Source organism: Mastigoproctus giganteus, chromosome 4 (genome assembly GCF_048544385.1).
Source record: "Mastigoproctus giganteus isolate SK-2022 chromosome 4, ASM4854438v1, whole genome shotgun sequence".
NCBI classification, from domain to species: domain Eukaryota; kingdom Metazoa; phylum Arthropoda; class Arachnida; order Uropygi; family Thelyphonidae; genus Mastigoproctus; species Mastigoproctus giganteus.
Genome location: NC_143578.1, coordinates 149,324,562 through 149,338,830, shown reverse-complemented (window position 1 = coordinate 149,338,830; position 14,269 = coordinate 149,324,562). Strand labels below are relative to the sequence as shown.

At 36.8% G+C, this 14,269-nt stretch overlaps 1 protein-coding gene across 1 annotated transcript in view; it reads left to right on the top strand.

Annotated features, from left to right (window-relative positions):
- LOC150087120 (twitchin-like) overlaps positions 1–14,269 on the top strand; it is a 3,511,780-nt gene that overhangs the window by 1,523,726 nt on the left and 1,973,785 nt on the right. Inside the window, 1 exon segment of the mRNA XM_090372971.1 lies at positions 4,255–4,536. Within this exon segment, the coding sequence (XP_090229097.1) occupies positions 4,255–4,536 (282 nt within the window).

Genomic DNA, 14,269 nt, shown 5'->3' with positions numbered 1-14,269 from the left:
CTTCCTTCTAGAGTTTACATAAGTAAAGACCTCTTTGCTGTTTTTCTTTGCCAAAGATTTCTCGTATTCTGGATTCGTCTGCCTAACCTCCTTTGTGACTTCATTACAGACTTATATATCTGTCTTAGGCTTATATCTGTCATAGGCTTCTGTGTCACCTGATAAAATCTATTTATACCATGCATTTTTCTTCTCTGCCACGAGCCTCATTAATTCATCCAACATCCATTTAGGTCTGAACTTTGAACAGTATTTCTTAGTTGGTATGAAAAGCCTGGTAGCCTCCAACATTAAGTACCTCAAGGCTTCCCATTTAGATTTGATCATTGGTAACATCATCAGTTGATTCCACTCTATAGAATTTAAAAACTGTGAGACCTCTGTAGTCATCTTTATGAAAACAAGAACCTTTCCCTTTACACTTGATCGTAGTTACATCTTTAAGTAAATCCCACATCGGTACACTTTGTTCACTGTTACCTAGTGGTTCATTTATCTGCAAATTCCAAATGCATGTGTCATCACTGCTGATAATTGGATCAAGTGTATTACTCCCTCTGGTTGCTCCTCGAACATGTTGCTGTAGAAAAAAATCCTCCAATAAATCAAGAAAATTCTTGCTAGTGTGTGAGTGACCAACCACAAGTTCCAATCAATATCTGGAAAATTAAAATCTCCCATTACAAGACATTCTGATTTACTGGCCCACCCGATTTCTCTGCACAACTGTTCTTTGTACTCATCAGCATTATTAGGCCTATAACATACTATTCTCCTACTCTTATTTTCCCTTTCTCAGTGTTTATGTCACACCAAACAGACTCACTGTCCACCCATGTCAAATGGATGCACTTTGTTAGATTTCATATGTTTATTAACTAACAGCATTACCCCTTCTCCCTTCCTACCCCCATGTCTATCCTTTCTGTACACATTTTACTCCCCAAATTCCAATTCTGTACTGCTCATATCTGTGTGACACAATGTTTCTGATTTTCCCAACAATATCTGCCTTTGATGTCTTGATCAGCACTTTAAATTCATTAATTTTATTTACTATACTTCTAGCATTAGTGTACATGCACTTGTTCTTACTGTTAGTTACCCTAACATAGCTAACACATTTAAATTTTAACAGATTTAAAATTTTGCAGATATATTAGTTGAAGCTCTGTATAATGACCCACCAGGGGAATAAGAAAATAGTCATTATATTGGAAGGGTATTATATTGATTGTTCATAAAATAGCCTTAGGTTAATGAGAAATTATCCTGGACCAACCACATATGATTTTATAATGTGTATGACGTCAAAAAGAGCTTCGACTGTATGACATCTGAGTGAATTCTCTAATCATTCACACCATTTACAATTCAAAAATGTACTAATATTTCATCTTCCAAAAAATAATACAGGGGATTCTGGTTATTTGGGACACATCTGGACTAGTGAATTTTGGCCAATTAAGCGGCTGTCCCAATTATGCAAAGTTTGACGTAAATAGTTAAAAATACAGTGGACCCCCAGGTTTACAATTGATTCTCTATGGTGAGTCCATCCTAACAGTCAAATCACATTATGATGGACTCACCATAGGAAAGTACCATTCACTATATGATATGTAGTAAGTGCCGGCCATTGTGATCACATTTGTGAATTGAATTTTAATTTTATTAAACAATGATGCTAATAAGCAAAAATAGGAGGAATATTATCCATAGGCTATAAAAATAAAGATATATTAAGCACAAATTTACACTTTATTACCTTACCAATTAAAAATTTAAATGATATGTGAAAATTGGAAGAATATTTTCCACAGGTTAGCAAAATAAAAATAAATTTGCGCTTATGTGCAAAGTATAATTTATGTACTGCAATGGGTACATACCAACTAGTTGATATTTCTGTTCACTGACATTTTGGGTGGGATTAAAATTTAAAACAGTAAAAAAGATAAGCAATCAATAACAAAGAACACAGCATGCACAAATTGCAACTAACACGATACATGCAAGTGAGAATGGAGTAACAAGTTACAAAGCTGAAAAAATAGGAATGAAGAGAAGATTCTGAAAATTTATTTATGTTTTTTATATGATTGAAGATTTCATGGAAAGGGAAACACATTTCACCATAATAATGTAAAAACCCACAGAATTCCAGCTGTTGGTATTATCCCAAATTAAATAAGATCTAGCTTACTGTCCATTTATAATAAATTGTACCAACAGAAAAGCCCAGTAAACAGGGGACTGCTAATTTTTTTTTATTGTTTTATGGTTGTGATCTTCAGAAATCTGACCAGACCACATGGTATGGTTGGAGACAATCTAGGGTAATTTCAAGTGATACGGTCTGCTGCCCCGATTAAATGTCATATTGTCCCGATTAAGTGAAGAAAACCCTGGCTATTTTCTTGATTAGGTTCTGTTCTTTAAAATTTAAAGAATGGCTGCCCCGATTAACCAGTGGCCCAAATAACTGGAATCCACTGTATTAGGTATATACTTATCCTCATTTGGTATATTTTTACAAATGGTATATTTTTATACCATTTGTTTAACTTCCATAAAAGCAAATATATTTGCTTTTATAAAATATAAAAGCAATTATACTCTTTGTTCAACATGTAACTTCCCTAAAAGCAAATTTTGTAGCCTTCATCTGATTTAACCAAGAATCGACCTACAGACAATTTACTATCAAAAACAATGGGTGGTTTTTCTGAATCAAAACAAAGTTTTAAATAATCATTAAAAAAATCTAATTCATTAATGCCATTTAGAAAATGTTCTTAATTTTCATTCATGATTATCAAAGGGTATAATTTATTCAAACTGTCCACTTTCACAACACCAGGAAGTTTGTTCCAACATTTACCACCAACTGGCTGATGGAAAACCTTCACACATCTATTCTGAAAAATTCCTTCTTTAATTTCAGTTTATGCCCTCTCATGTGTAGTCTGAGCAAGAGTAAGAAATGCATCAGCAGAGACATTACTCAATCCATTCAAGACTTATACACCTCAGTCAGATCACCTGTTAGGTGATCTGACTGAGGTGTATAAGTCTTGAATGAGGTGTATAAGTCCTGTACTAGTCTCCAGATGCTGCAATTTTCAAGACTGAAGCCTGTCTTGGTAAGACAGCCCTTTCATTCCTTTCACCAATCTAGTTGCCCTTTTCTGCACCCATTCCAGAAGATCTACACTCTTCCTAAAATGAAGCCTGCGCTAGGCACCTTCGAGATAATCTGACTGAGTTGTATAAGACCTTGAATGGTTTCAGAAGCTCAATGCTGATGGAATTCTTCCTTCTGCTCAGATTACCCACCTGAGGGAACATAAATTCAAATAGAGGAAATTCAGTTGTAGAATAGATGTGCAGAAATTTGCCTTTAGCCAGCTGGTGGTTAATTGTTGGAACAAACTTCCATCTCTCGTAGTGGGGTTCGAAAACTTAAGTAAGTCAAGGCAGGAGTGGATGGTTGGGTGAAATGGGAAGGTTTTTTTTTTTTTCTTGGCTAATGCTGTATAAGCTAGCTTTCTTGCATTTCATGCTTATGCTTCTGTTAATGCTAATAATTGAATGTTGCCAATGTCAATTTTTGAGATTTTTAATGGTGGATGAATCTAGTAATGAATGGATATGAATGGATAGAAAGTCTGCTGCATAAATTTTAGCATATAATTATGCTAGCAGTGTTTTTTTTCATTAAGCATACTCCCTTCTAAAGAAATGAGAATTATTGCATAAACTTTCCACAGTACTTTCATATCCATCTTCAGACTTAACTAAACTAATTTATTTCTCTCACATATTTCCTTATTCTCTTATTTCTATTATTATTTTATTTATATTGAAATTTCAAATGATGAGTTTGTAATCTTTAATATAAACATTCAGTTTAACAACTAAGAAATTTTTGTGATTTCTTCTGACTCTATTGAGGTTTATCTGACTCAACTCTTCCTATTTTATGTTATCTGTAAAAAAAAGAACTATTTGTGAATACTTCCCAACATTATTATTCTTCATGATATGGATCCATCCTGCCTACTCTATAGTGATGCTTAAACAATTTTTCATCATTTACTTATGTATTTGAATAATTTCCAGCATAAAAAAAAATTTCTTATCATTGTTTTTTTTTTTTTTTAACGTACAATCAGATTATTTTTGTTACAGAATTTTAAATGTATTCCTTACTTTGAAATTTGAGTAACATAATAAATTGCTGTTTCTTAGTGGCACCTCAAATTGATCGCACCAACCTGAATGCTTTGATTGTCCGAAATGGAGAAACTATCAAACTTGATGTTGATGTCAAAGGTGAACCACCTCCATCCATAACATGGTGTTTTGGTGATACAGTTCTAAAATCAACAGAGAGATTAACAGTAGAAGTAGAAGATTACCACACTCTCTTTATTATAAAGAAATCAAAGCGACAAGACACAGGAAAATATATCATCAAAGCAAAGAACAAATCAGGAAGTGATGAGGCCACAGTAGAAATCCAAGTTTTAAGTAAGTTTTGTTTCAGTAAGCACAATTATTTATCTAATCATATCTTTTAATGAAGTCATACTGAGTTGTCAGATTATAGAAACCAGTTTTTAAAGTTCTAGTTTTTAGTTTGTTTTAGTAGGCATACTTTATATATCTAATTTGGATATTTAAATGAAGCCATTCTTATATTAGTTTCATGATGTGAGTATATAATCTAATGTGATACTGATATACTGCATCTGGGTTATATTTCCGTATAAGCTAAGCACTTTCATTAATTCTATTTTTAAAAAAACTATTCTTTTTTTTGTTATAACTTGTGGACTACTTAGCTGTCTCTTAGATAGCTCATTTTATAAAAATCTTATCTTTTCATTTAATGCTAGTACTTTAATTTAAATATTGATAAAAGTACAAATATTTAATGAAAAGGTGAATTTTTATCTCCACCCACTGTTGAAAGTGGGTGAAGAAGAAAAGATTACTTATTTGTTTTGAAGAAGGTTAGTTTTTCAATATTTGGTTTCCATTTGCTTGGGACCTCATCAATCTGTCAGACGAAGAACTGAAACAAGATTTACAAGATGAAGGTGTGATCAGTGTAAGGCAGATTCTAACAAAGAAGAACAATGTACTAGTTCCTACTCAGAACATAATACTCACATTTGACAATTCCAAACCACCAACAATGTTAAGAGCAAGTATCCGTATTAAACCTTAAACTGCCGTATTAAACCTTACATTCCAAACCCATTAGGCTGCTACAAATGCCAGAAGTTTGGGCACTCACAGCAAAGGTAAACTTGAGCAGCTGCCTGTGCCAAATGTGACTCCACTGTGCCACACAGTGTACACTAGTATAGACTGCACAGCTGCAACACCAAACTTTCTTAACTGTAAAGAAGAACATCCTGTGTCTTCCAAGGAGTGTGCCCTTTGGAAATGTGAAAAAAAAATACAGTAGTACAAAACTGAACATAACATAACCTACCAAGAGGCTAAAAAATTCTTATTTCTGAATACTAACAAGTGAACTTATTCCCATATAACCAAAAAACACACATCAATTGCTACCCAAACGGAGGTATCTATACCACCAAGCAAATCACTAGTTGAATGGAAAGCTGTTCACTGATGAGGAGATGGATACAGGGAAACCTTATTTCCCAAAGAAGGGGAAAGGTAAACTTGAGCAATGCAAACCTTCTGTACCTCAAAAACAAATCAAGGGCCCTAGTAAACCTAAATAATGCTTACTTTCTTATTAGTATTAGTAACGGCCGTATGGTGCAAGAAAGCCTATGGCTTATGCTGCACCAGCCAAAAAAAAAAAAAAAAAAAAAAAAAAATCCGAACAAAACAATGATAAAAACAAAAATTAAATAAATAAATAATAATAATTAATAAATAAATAAAAATAATAAAATGAAATTAAAAATTAAATAAAAAGGAAATTAATCCTATCATCCTATGCGCTTCCCTTACCCGAAAGTACTATCCAGATGACCTTTGAATTTCCCCAAACTGTCGGCCTCTACCACCCATGAAGGCAACTTATTCCAGTAATTTATAACTCGCTGGCTAAAATAAAACTTCCTGCAGTCCAATCTAAACATTTCCCCGCGTAACTTGAATTTATGTCCCCTAGTTCTAGCATCATTTATAATCTTGAAAATTTTGTCCTCATTCATTTTACTGATGCCTCTCAGAGCCTTAAACACCTCAATCAAATCTCCTCTAAGGTGTCTAGTTTCCAAACTCTGCAACCCACATATTCGAAGTCTTTCTTCATAAGGACGCCCTTTTGCCGATCTCACCAGGCGAGTTACCCTTCTTTGCACCCTTTCAAGAAGCTCGATGTCTTTCTTTAGGTGCGGTCTCCATACTTGAACACAGTATTCCAAGTGTGGTCTAACATAGGCCTTATATAATGGGATTATCACGTCCCTATCTCTACTTGCAAAAGTTCGATAGATCATCGATAGGACACCATGGGCCTTCCTTGCAACCTGTTTACAATGCTCAGAGAATTTCATGTCTGACCGTATCGTAACACCCAAGTCCCTTTCCTCCAGTACTGGGTTTAGTTGAGCTCCACCAAGTGAATAAGTTATTTTGGGATTACTGTTTCCCAGGTGTAATACCTTACGCTTTGTTGGATTAAAGCACAGCTGCCATTTTTCTGACCATTCTTGAAGTCTATCTAGGTCTCTCTGAAGAAGCTCAGCTTGACAGTGATCATTAACTACTCTACCAATTTTAACATCATCTGCAAATTTAGACATCACGCCCTCTATCCCTTCATCAATGTCGTTTATGAAAATTAAAAACAACAGTGGTCCTAATACTGATCCTTGGGGAACCCCACTTCTTACATCAACCCAATCTGAGGAATAGCCATTTATCACAACCCTCTGCCTCCTGCCCTGAAGCCATCCTTCTATCCATCTAAGGATTTTCCCAGTGATTCCAACCTGTTCCAGCTTATAAAGCAACCGCTCATGTGGGACTGAGTCAAAAGCTTTGCTGAAATCTAAATAAACAATGTCGAAATTATTCCCTAAATCCAGCTCGTGAGTGACCCTTTCGAAATAGCGAACCAGATTTGTTAAACATGATTTTCCCTTTACAAAACCATGCTGAGTATCCTTGAGAATTTCAATTCGATCCAAATGATCCTGAATTCCACCCTTGATCAATGCCTCCATGATTTTCCCTACTACTGAAGTCAGACTGACAGGTCGATAATTTCCCACTTCACTTTTAGAGCCACCCTTATGTATGGGAGACACATTTGCACTTTTCCAATCCAAGGGAATCTCCCCAGAGTCTAGTGATGCTCGCATAACCAGCCTCAGTGGTTCAATGCACTCACTTGCCGCCTCTCTCAAGATTATAGGGTATATTCCATCAACTCCAGGAGCCTTACTAGTCTGTAGGCTTGAAAGTTTTTTCATTAAATAATCTTGCAAAATTTCAATATCATTAATTACATATTTTTTAACTTCGCTCCCACAATTTCCCATTGCCACAAAAGGCTTTTCATTTGTAAATATCGATGCAAAATAACTGTTGAGTTCATCTGCAACGGCAGCTGGTGTATTTATTACTATCCCCTTTTCCTTACGTAAAGGTCCGATCTGGTTTGTCCTGCTCTTCTTCGCATTTATATATGTGAAGAATTCTTTATCCCCCCTCTTTGCTCTGTTTGCTAGTGATTTCTCATAAATTGCCTTTGCCTGTCGAACCTTTTCTGTGGCTCTATTACATATCACCTTGTAGCTGTTATAGGCTTCAGTACTTTTTATTGCTCTGTAACCTTTCCATGCCACCTTTTTCTGCTCAAGTAATGTGGCAACTTCACTATTCATCCAACTTGGAACCCTTCTCATGGAGTATTTTTTTAATGGTATATACGCATTCAAGGCATCTGTGATTAATGTTTTAAAAGCGTACCACAGTTCAATTGTATTCATTCTCTGCACGATATCTACCCAGTTAATAGAGGCCATGTAGTACCTTAAGGCATCGTAATTTCCTTTTCTGAAATTAAAACCCATTCCTTTGCCTTTTACTTCTGCCACCTCTCTCGTCATCATCCACCGTAGAACTCCGTGATCACTTCCTGCTACTGGTTCCTCTACTGTCAGCCCTGTTATGTCATCTGATTCATGTGTGATGATGAGGTCTAGGATATTCTTTTCTCTAGTACTTTCCCTGACATGTTGATACAAATAACAGTCATCTAGTTGATTTAAAAATTTTGTTCCCCATGTCGAGTTTCCTTCCCATTTACTCCAATCAATTAGAGGCAAATTGAAATCACCCATAATAAGGCATTGACGCTTACTTGCCCATTCCATTTGCATGTAGAGGCTTTTGTCATAGTCTTCACAATCACCTGGTCTGTAGATTACGCCTACTCGCATTGTACCTTTGTTTCCAACTATCTCACACCATACAGACTCTATACTAGCATGTGAAATGTCTGAATCTGGGAAAGCTATCGTCGCACTCAGGCTGCTTCTGATAAGAAGCATTACCCCACCACCCCTTCTATCTACTCTATCCTTCCTAAATACATTATACAAGCCGTACTGAAACTCATCATCCCCAATTTCCGGGTGGCACCACGTCTCTGTAAGCCCTATTATGTCCGCGTTACTTGTTTTAACCAGCAGTTCGAATTCGCTCATTTTATTGACGACACTTCTAACGTTACTGTATAAACAATTAAGATTTACTGTTCTTGTATATTTAACAACCCTAACACAACCCTTGAAGTTTTTTAGGCTCTCTTCCCTGATATTAGCTACCTGCTCACGTGAAACGTCTTTGCCCCCAGAACATCTAGATAATACGTCCAGTTGGGGTAACAGATAAGAACTCTTAAGGTATGTGCAAGAGTTACATTGACCAATATTATCAGATAAACGCGTGTCAATATTACCCACATCCCCCCTAACTAGCAGTTTCCCTGAGCCTTTAAGGTATCCTCAATAATACTGGCAAAAACTTTTGCACCACCTTTGTTTAAGTGTATCCCGTCTCTACAAAACAAATTCCTTCTACCTACAAGTGTGGGCCATGCTGATAGAAATTTACCCCCTAAAGCCTTGCAGATTCCTTCAAGTCTTGAGTTAATCCACAAGGCTCTTAACATATAATCCCTCCTATCGTGTCTGGGCAGAATTGCAGACACATAGACATTATGGCCTAGCTCGCGACATTTCCTCAGCATGGTCCTGTATTTTTCCAACAAATCGTCAGATCGTGTACGTTTAATATCGTTTGTCCCCACATGAATAATAATATTTTCTTTACCCCCTTTAAAATCTGACAGTCTGTTGGTGACATCATCAATAGTTGCTCCCGGCAGACATACCCTGGTTCTGCTCCACCTATCTTTATTACAAAAAATATTCCCCGTTTCCCTGACAATGGAGTCTCCTAATAAAACAATGTCCTTTCTAACCAGGGTAGTTTGCACTTGGTTTTTCTGTTTTGAGGCTCGAATCGGGTGTGCATCACTTGGTAGATTGCTGGAGTTTTGAGTCCCTGACGAGCTCCCAGAAGCATTATTTTCGATGGCAAGCACTCTTTTTTTCAGGGACTCAAATTGTTCCATCAGTGCACCAAATTGTAATTTAAGATCGGTGCACTCCTTACATCGATCACAAAGAAAAGAATCCCCAGGTGAGGTAGGATTAGTCACCAGGTCGACCTTGGAAAACATTCCACAGGTTCCACAACGGATTAAATCATGACTCACCCGTAAATCGCCATCTGCTATTTCCGTGTGACTCACGATACCCTGTGACGTGTTTAAGGCAGATCTCGTAACAACCATTATAAATTTAAATAAATATCAATGAAAGTAACTTTAAAAAATTATATCTATAATATTATTAAAATCAAACAGTTACAGGAACACCTATAACAAAATAATCCAACAATATCTAAATAAATCAAATATTTAAAAGCACTATCCAAAAGTAAACCACTTAACTGAGGAGCCCTGTCTAAGCGCGTCCGCTCACCTCGAATGCCAACGTACGACTGATATAGTGGAACTATTCTTATATATTCTTATAGTGGAACTGTAGAGGCTATCGTAATAATTTGGCTGACATCCAAGATCTCCTTTCACAATATGATTCCATTGACTTCTGTCTATAGGAAACCAATCTAACACCAAATATAATTGTTTCCCTTCCGAAATACATAATACATCGGCAAAATCGGGTTGCACACAGTCCGAACAATCTTGCACGTGGAGGGGTAGCGCTGATCATCAATTCCCAGATACCCTCAAAACCAATCTACTAAAAACAAACCTTGAGGCAGTTGCTGCATGAATCAACATTAACTTTGATTTAACCATAGTCTAATTATACTTGCCACCTAACCAAAATATAAGCAATGCTGACTTAGAAGAATTAGTGATACAGCTTCCCAAACCATACTGCATCCTCGGAGACCTCAACAGTCACCATCTGCTATGGGGAAACTATAACCTGGATAAGTGTGGATAAACCATCGAAAAATTACTTGATCAACACAATCTGATAACTCTGAAGAAAGGAGCACACACTTATTTACATCTTCCTACAGGGTCCACCTCAGCTATTGATACCCTCTATTTGGATGGACTATTCACAGCAATCTGATGGGCAGTGATCACTACCCTGTAATATGCCACATTGATACAAGTGTTCCCCACCTTTCCTACCGAATTGCCAAATGGAACTTTTCAAAAGCTGAATGGGACATGTACAAGCAGCTAACTCTGCTAGAAGAAAAATGGGTCCAACAAATACCCATAAACCTGGCAGTAGAATAAATATCCAACCAAATACTGCAGCAGCTGACAAAGCAATTCCAAAACAATCTACAAAAATATCGGCCCACTTTAAAGTATGGTAGAATGATGAATGTAGTGTTGCTAAGAGAGAGAAGAATAGAGCATGGAACATTTTCAGAAAGTTCCTAACAACAGAAAACATCATCTGCTTTAAACAGGCAAGGGCAAAACAAGTTAGGAAGACCAGCAAAAGGGAAGCATGGAGGCGTTTTGCTTCCACAATTACAAAAACAACAAAAACCCAAACAATTTGGGCCAAAATACAGTGTATGTATGCAAAACATCCATGCTGGCTCTGATATTACAAAACCAGAAGAGATTGCAAACACTCTAGGTAGATCATTCGTGGAAATCTCAGCCATGACATCATACTTGCCACATTTCCAGGCACACAAAGCACAAGCTGAAAAACACTCAATCAATTTTGAATCAGCATCCAGGGCATACAATCTTCCCTTCACCATGTCAGAGTTGCACCATGCTCTATCCTCCACTAAACTCAGTGCAGCAAGGCCTGATGGAATACATTACATCATGATAGCAAAACTTACTGAACTGGCCCTCAAGACACTTTTACGGCTCTACAACAGAATATTCAAAGAAAACACTTTCCCTGACAAATGGCAGCATACTTATGTTTTGGCATTTCCAAAACAGGAAAAGATCCTACAAATCTGCAACATTATCGACCTATTGTACTCACCAGCTATATGTGCAAGGTCATGGAAAAAATGGTCAATTCCCGGCTGTCCTGGTTTCTAGCTCGAAATGACCTTATAAATCCAGTGCAGTGTGGCTTCCATGAAGGTAGATCCACTCTCAACCTTTTGACTAAGACAGAAATAATCATCCAATGATGCCTTCGTATGGAAAGAACACCTTGCCATGGTCCTCTTTGACCGAAAAAGCCTTTGGACACTGCTTGGAGATTTGGTCTAATGCAAAATCTATATGATCTGGGATTACGTGGATATCTACCACAGTTTATCAGAAAATTCTTACAACATTGCCAATTTCAAATGGGCGATGAAGATGAACTCTGGGGGCATAGAGTTCATCTTTAAAATTTATCCAGGAAGAAGGAGTACCACAAGGGTTAGTGCTAAGTGTCACTCTCTTTAATAATGAATTCAATAACACATGACCTACCACAAACTGTATCTACTACCCTGTACTCTGATGACTTCAGTATTGCCTGCCATTCTCCTAATATGTGAATGATAGAAAGACAGTTGCAATGTGCTATCAACAAAATAGCTAGATGGTCCCAAAACAATGGATTTCATTTCTTGCACCAAAAAATATTTCGAATACACTTCTGTAGGAAGTGTTATCTACATCCATATCTGGAACTTCAACTAGAAAATCAATCAAGTCATACCAGTTGTCCCCAGTGTCCACTTTCTTGGTGCGATATTTGACCAAAAACTTACCTTCCTTGAACATATAAAATTGCTCTGGACAGAGTCGTTGCAGCGACTGACTCACCACAGTGCACAAACTGAAACACTCATCCTACAGTCCAGCATATACTCATTGATTGTCCCATTTACAACAGTGAACTCAAACTCTCTTTACCTCATTTTCAGCACCGAACACTGAGTATAAGTAATCTCCTAGCAGATACGTCACAGGTGGACAAAATCTTTACTTTCCTTAAACAGATACCAATCTAAAACTCACTCTAAACTTTAACCGCAATCCATATTGATAATAAAAAAAAAAAAAAAAAAAGGAGCACTGAACTCTACCATAGTTAGGCACATTATGGCCATGTTGCCCTTGCCCCTGCCCCATAAAGCCCTCAAACAAACAAACAAACAAACATCATCCACTTTGAATATCTCCTCATGTGTGTAATTGTAGATGCAAAATACTTATTCAGTTTGTCAGCTACCTGAGCAGTTTTATCAACAATCGAATCATTGATATCAAGTGGACCAATCTGATTCATCCCCCTTCCTTTTACAGTTTATATAAGTAAAGAAGTATTTGCTGTTTTTCTTTGTATCCTTTGCCTAAGATTTATCATAATCTGCTTTCACACAACGATACTTGCAGAGCCACAATGGAAGCACTTTGCAGTCTTTTGAAAAATGGCTTGCAAGAAGCATTTAATGCATGGGTGTGACAGTGGCAAAAGTGTGTAAAGTTCAAGGGAGAGTATTTTGAGAAGGAGAAATCACAGAAGATTCAGATGATGATATATATATATATATATATATGAGGTGTGGCAATAAATTTTAAGGACTGGTGCAATAAAAAGAACAAAAAGTGAAGGAGTTCAAAAATGGTTTTATTTTTATTCAAAGTAATCACCACCTCAATGCACTTTTTACAATCTTCTGAAACTATCTAAAAAAGGTCAGCCCAAGGCATATAAAGAGATGATGTCAATTTGACAGTTACATTTTTCTTTATATCTTTGACATCCTGAAATCATATTCCTTTGAAGGCAGTTTTTGCCTTGGAAAAGACAAAGAAGTTTGCTGGTGTTAGAATAGCAGAGTAGGGTGGATGGTTCATCTGTGCAATGCCTGTTTCATCAGAAATGTCTTCACAACAAGTGCAGAATGTCATGCAACAAGAACTAGCTGCCTTTCTCCCAAAATTGCAGCCTCACCTGGGAAATCCACTTCAATATTCTTTGAAGCACCTGTATGTAGAGTGTAGGGATTGACTCTCTCCCATTAAGGTAAAAATGCCTTGTGAAACATAACCTGTTTGCCAATAAAAAAAAAAAAAAAAAAAAAATCTTGATCCTGGACTTCTGTAAAAAAAACTTTTTAGGGGGCCCAGTGATGATTTTGAAGCACACTGCATACTCTTATGCTTTGTCTGTGGGTTGTATTGAAACACCAACACTCAACTACAGTAACAATACAGTTCAGGAAACTAGGATTGTCTTTTCAAGTCTGGATGAAGTCTTCATATCACATTCGGATGGAGTCTTCATATCTGGATGAAGTCTTTATACTCTTCATTGCTTCTCCTTGTCTGGGAGATTCTGTGGCACAAATTTTGCAGAGCGACCGTCCTTTTTCTTAAATCTTTATGCAGAATTTGACAAATCATCTATGTACTTATTCATATCCAACATATCAGCCATCAATCTGACCATCAAACATCCACCTCTTGCCACAGTTCCCTGTCTTTTTTTACCTTATCTTCATTACAATACTCGACATTGTAATGATGGGATACACTTAAATAGAAAGGGTGCAAGAATATTTGCTGATGCTATCGAGGCAGTGTTAGGTGGGTCAGAAAACTGCTAGCTTAGGGGGATTCACAGACTTAAAGGTTAAAAGTAGCCGCAGGCAGAGGTGAAGGTGATTCTTGCACAACTTCTATTAGAATAACTAGCGACCTGGAGCAAGGAGTGCT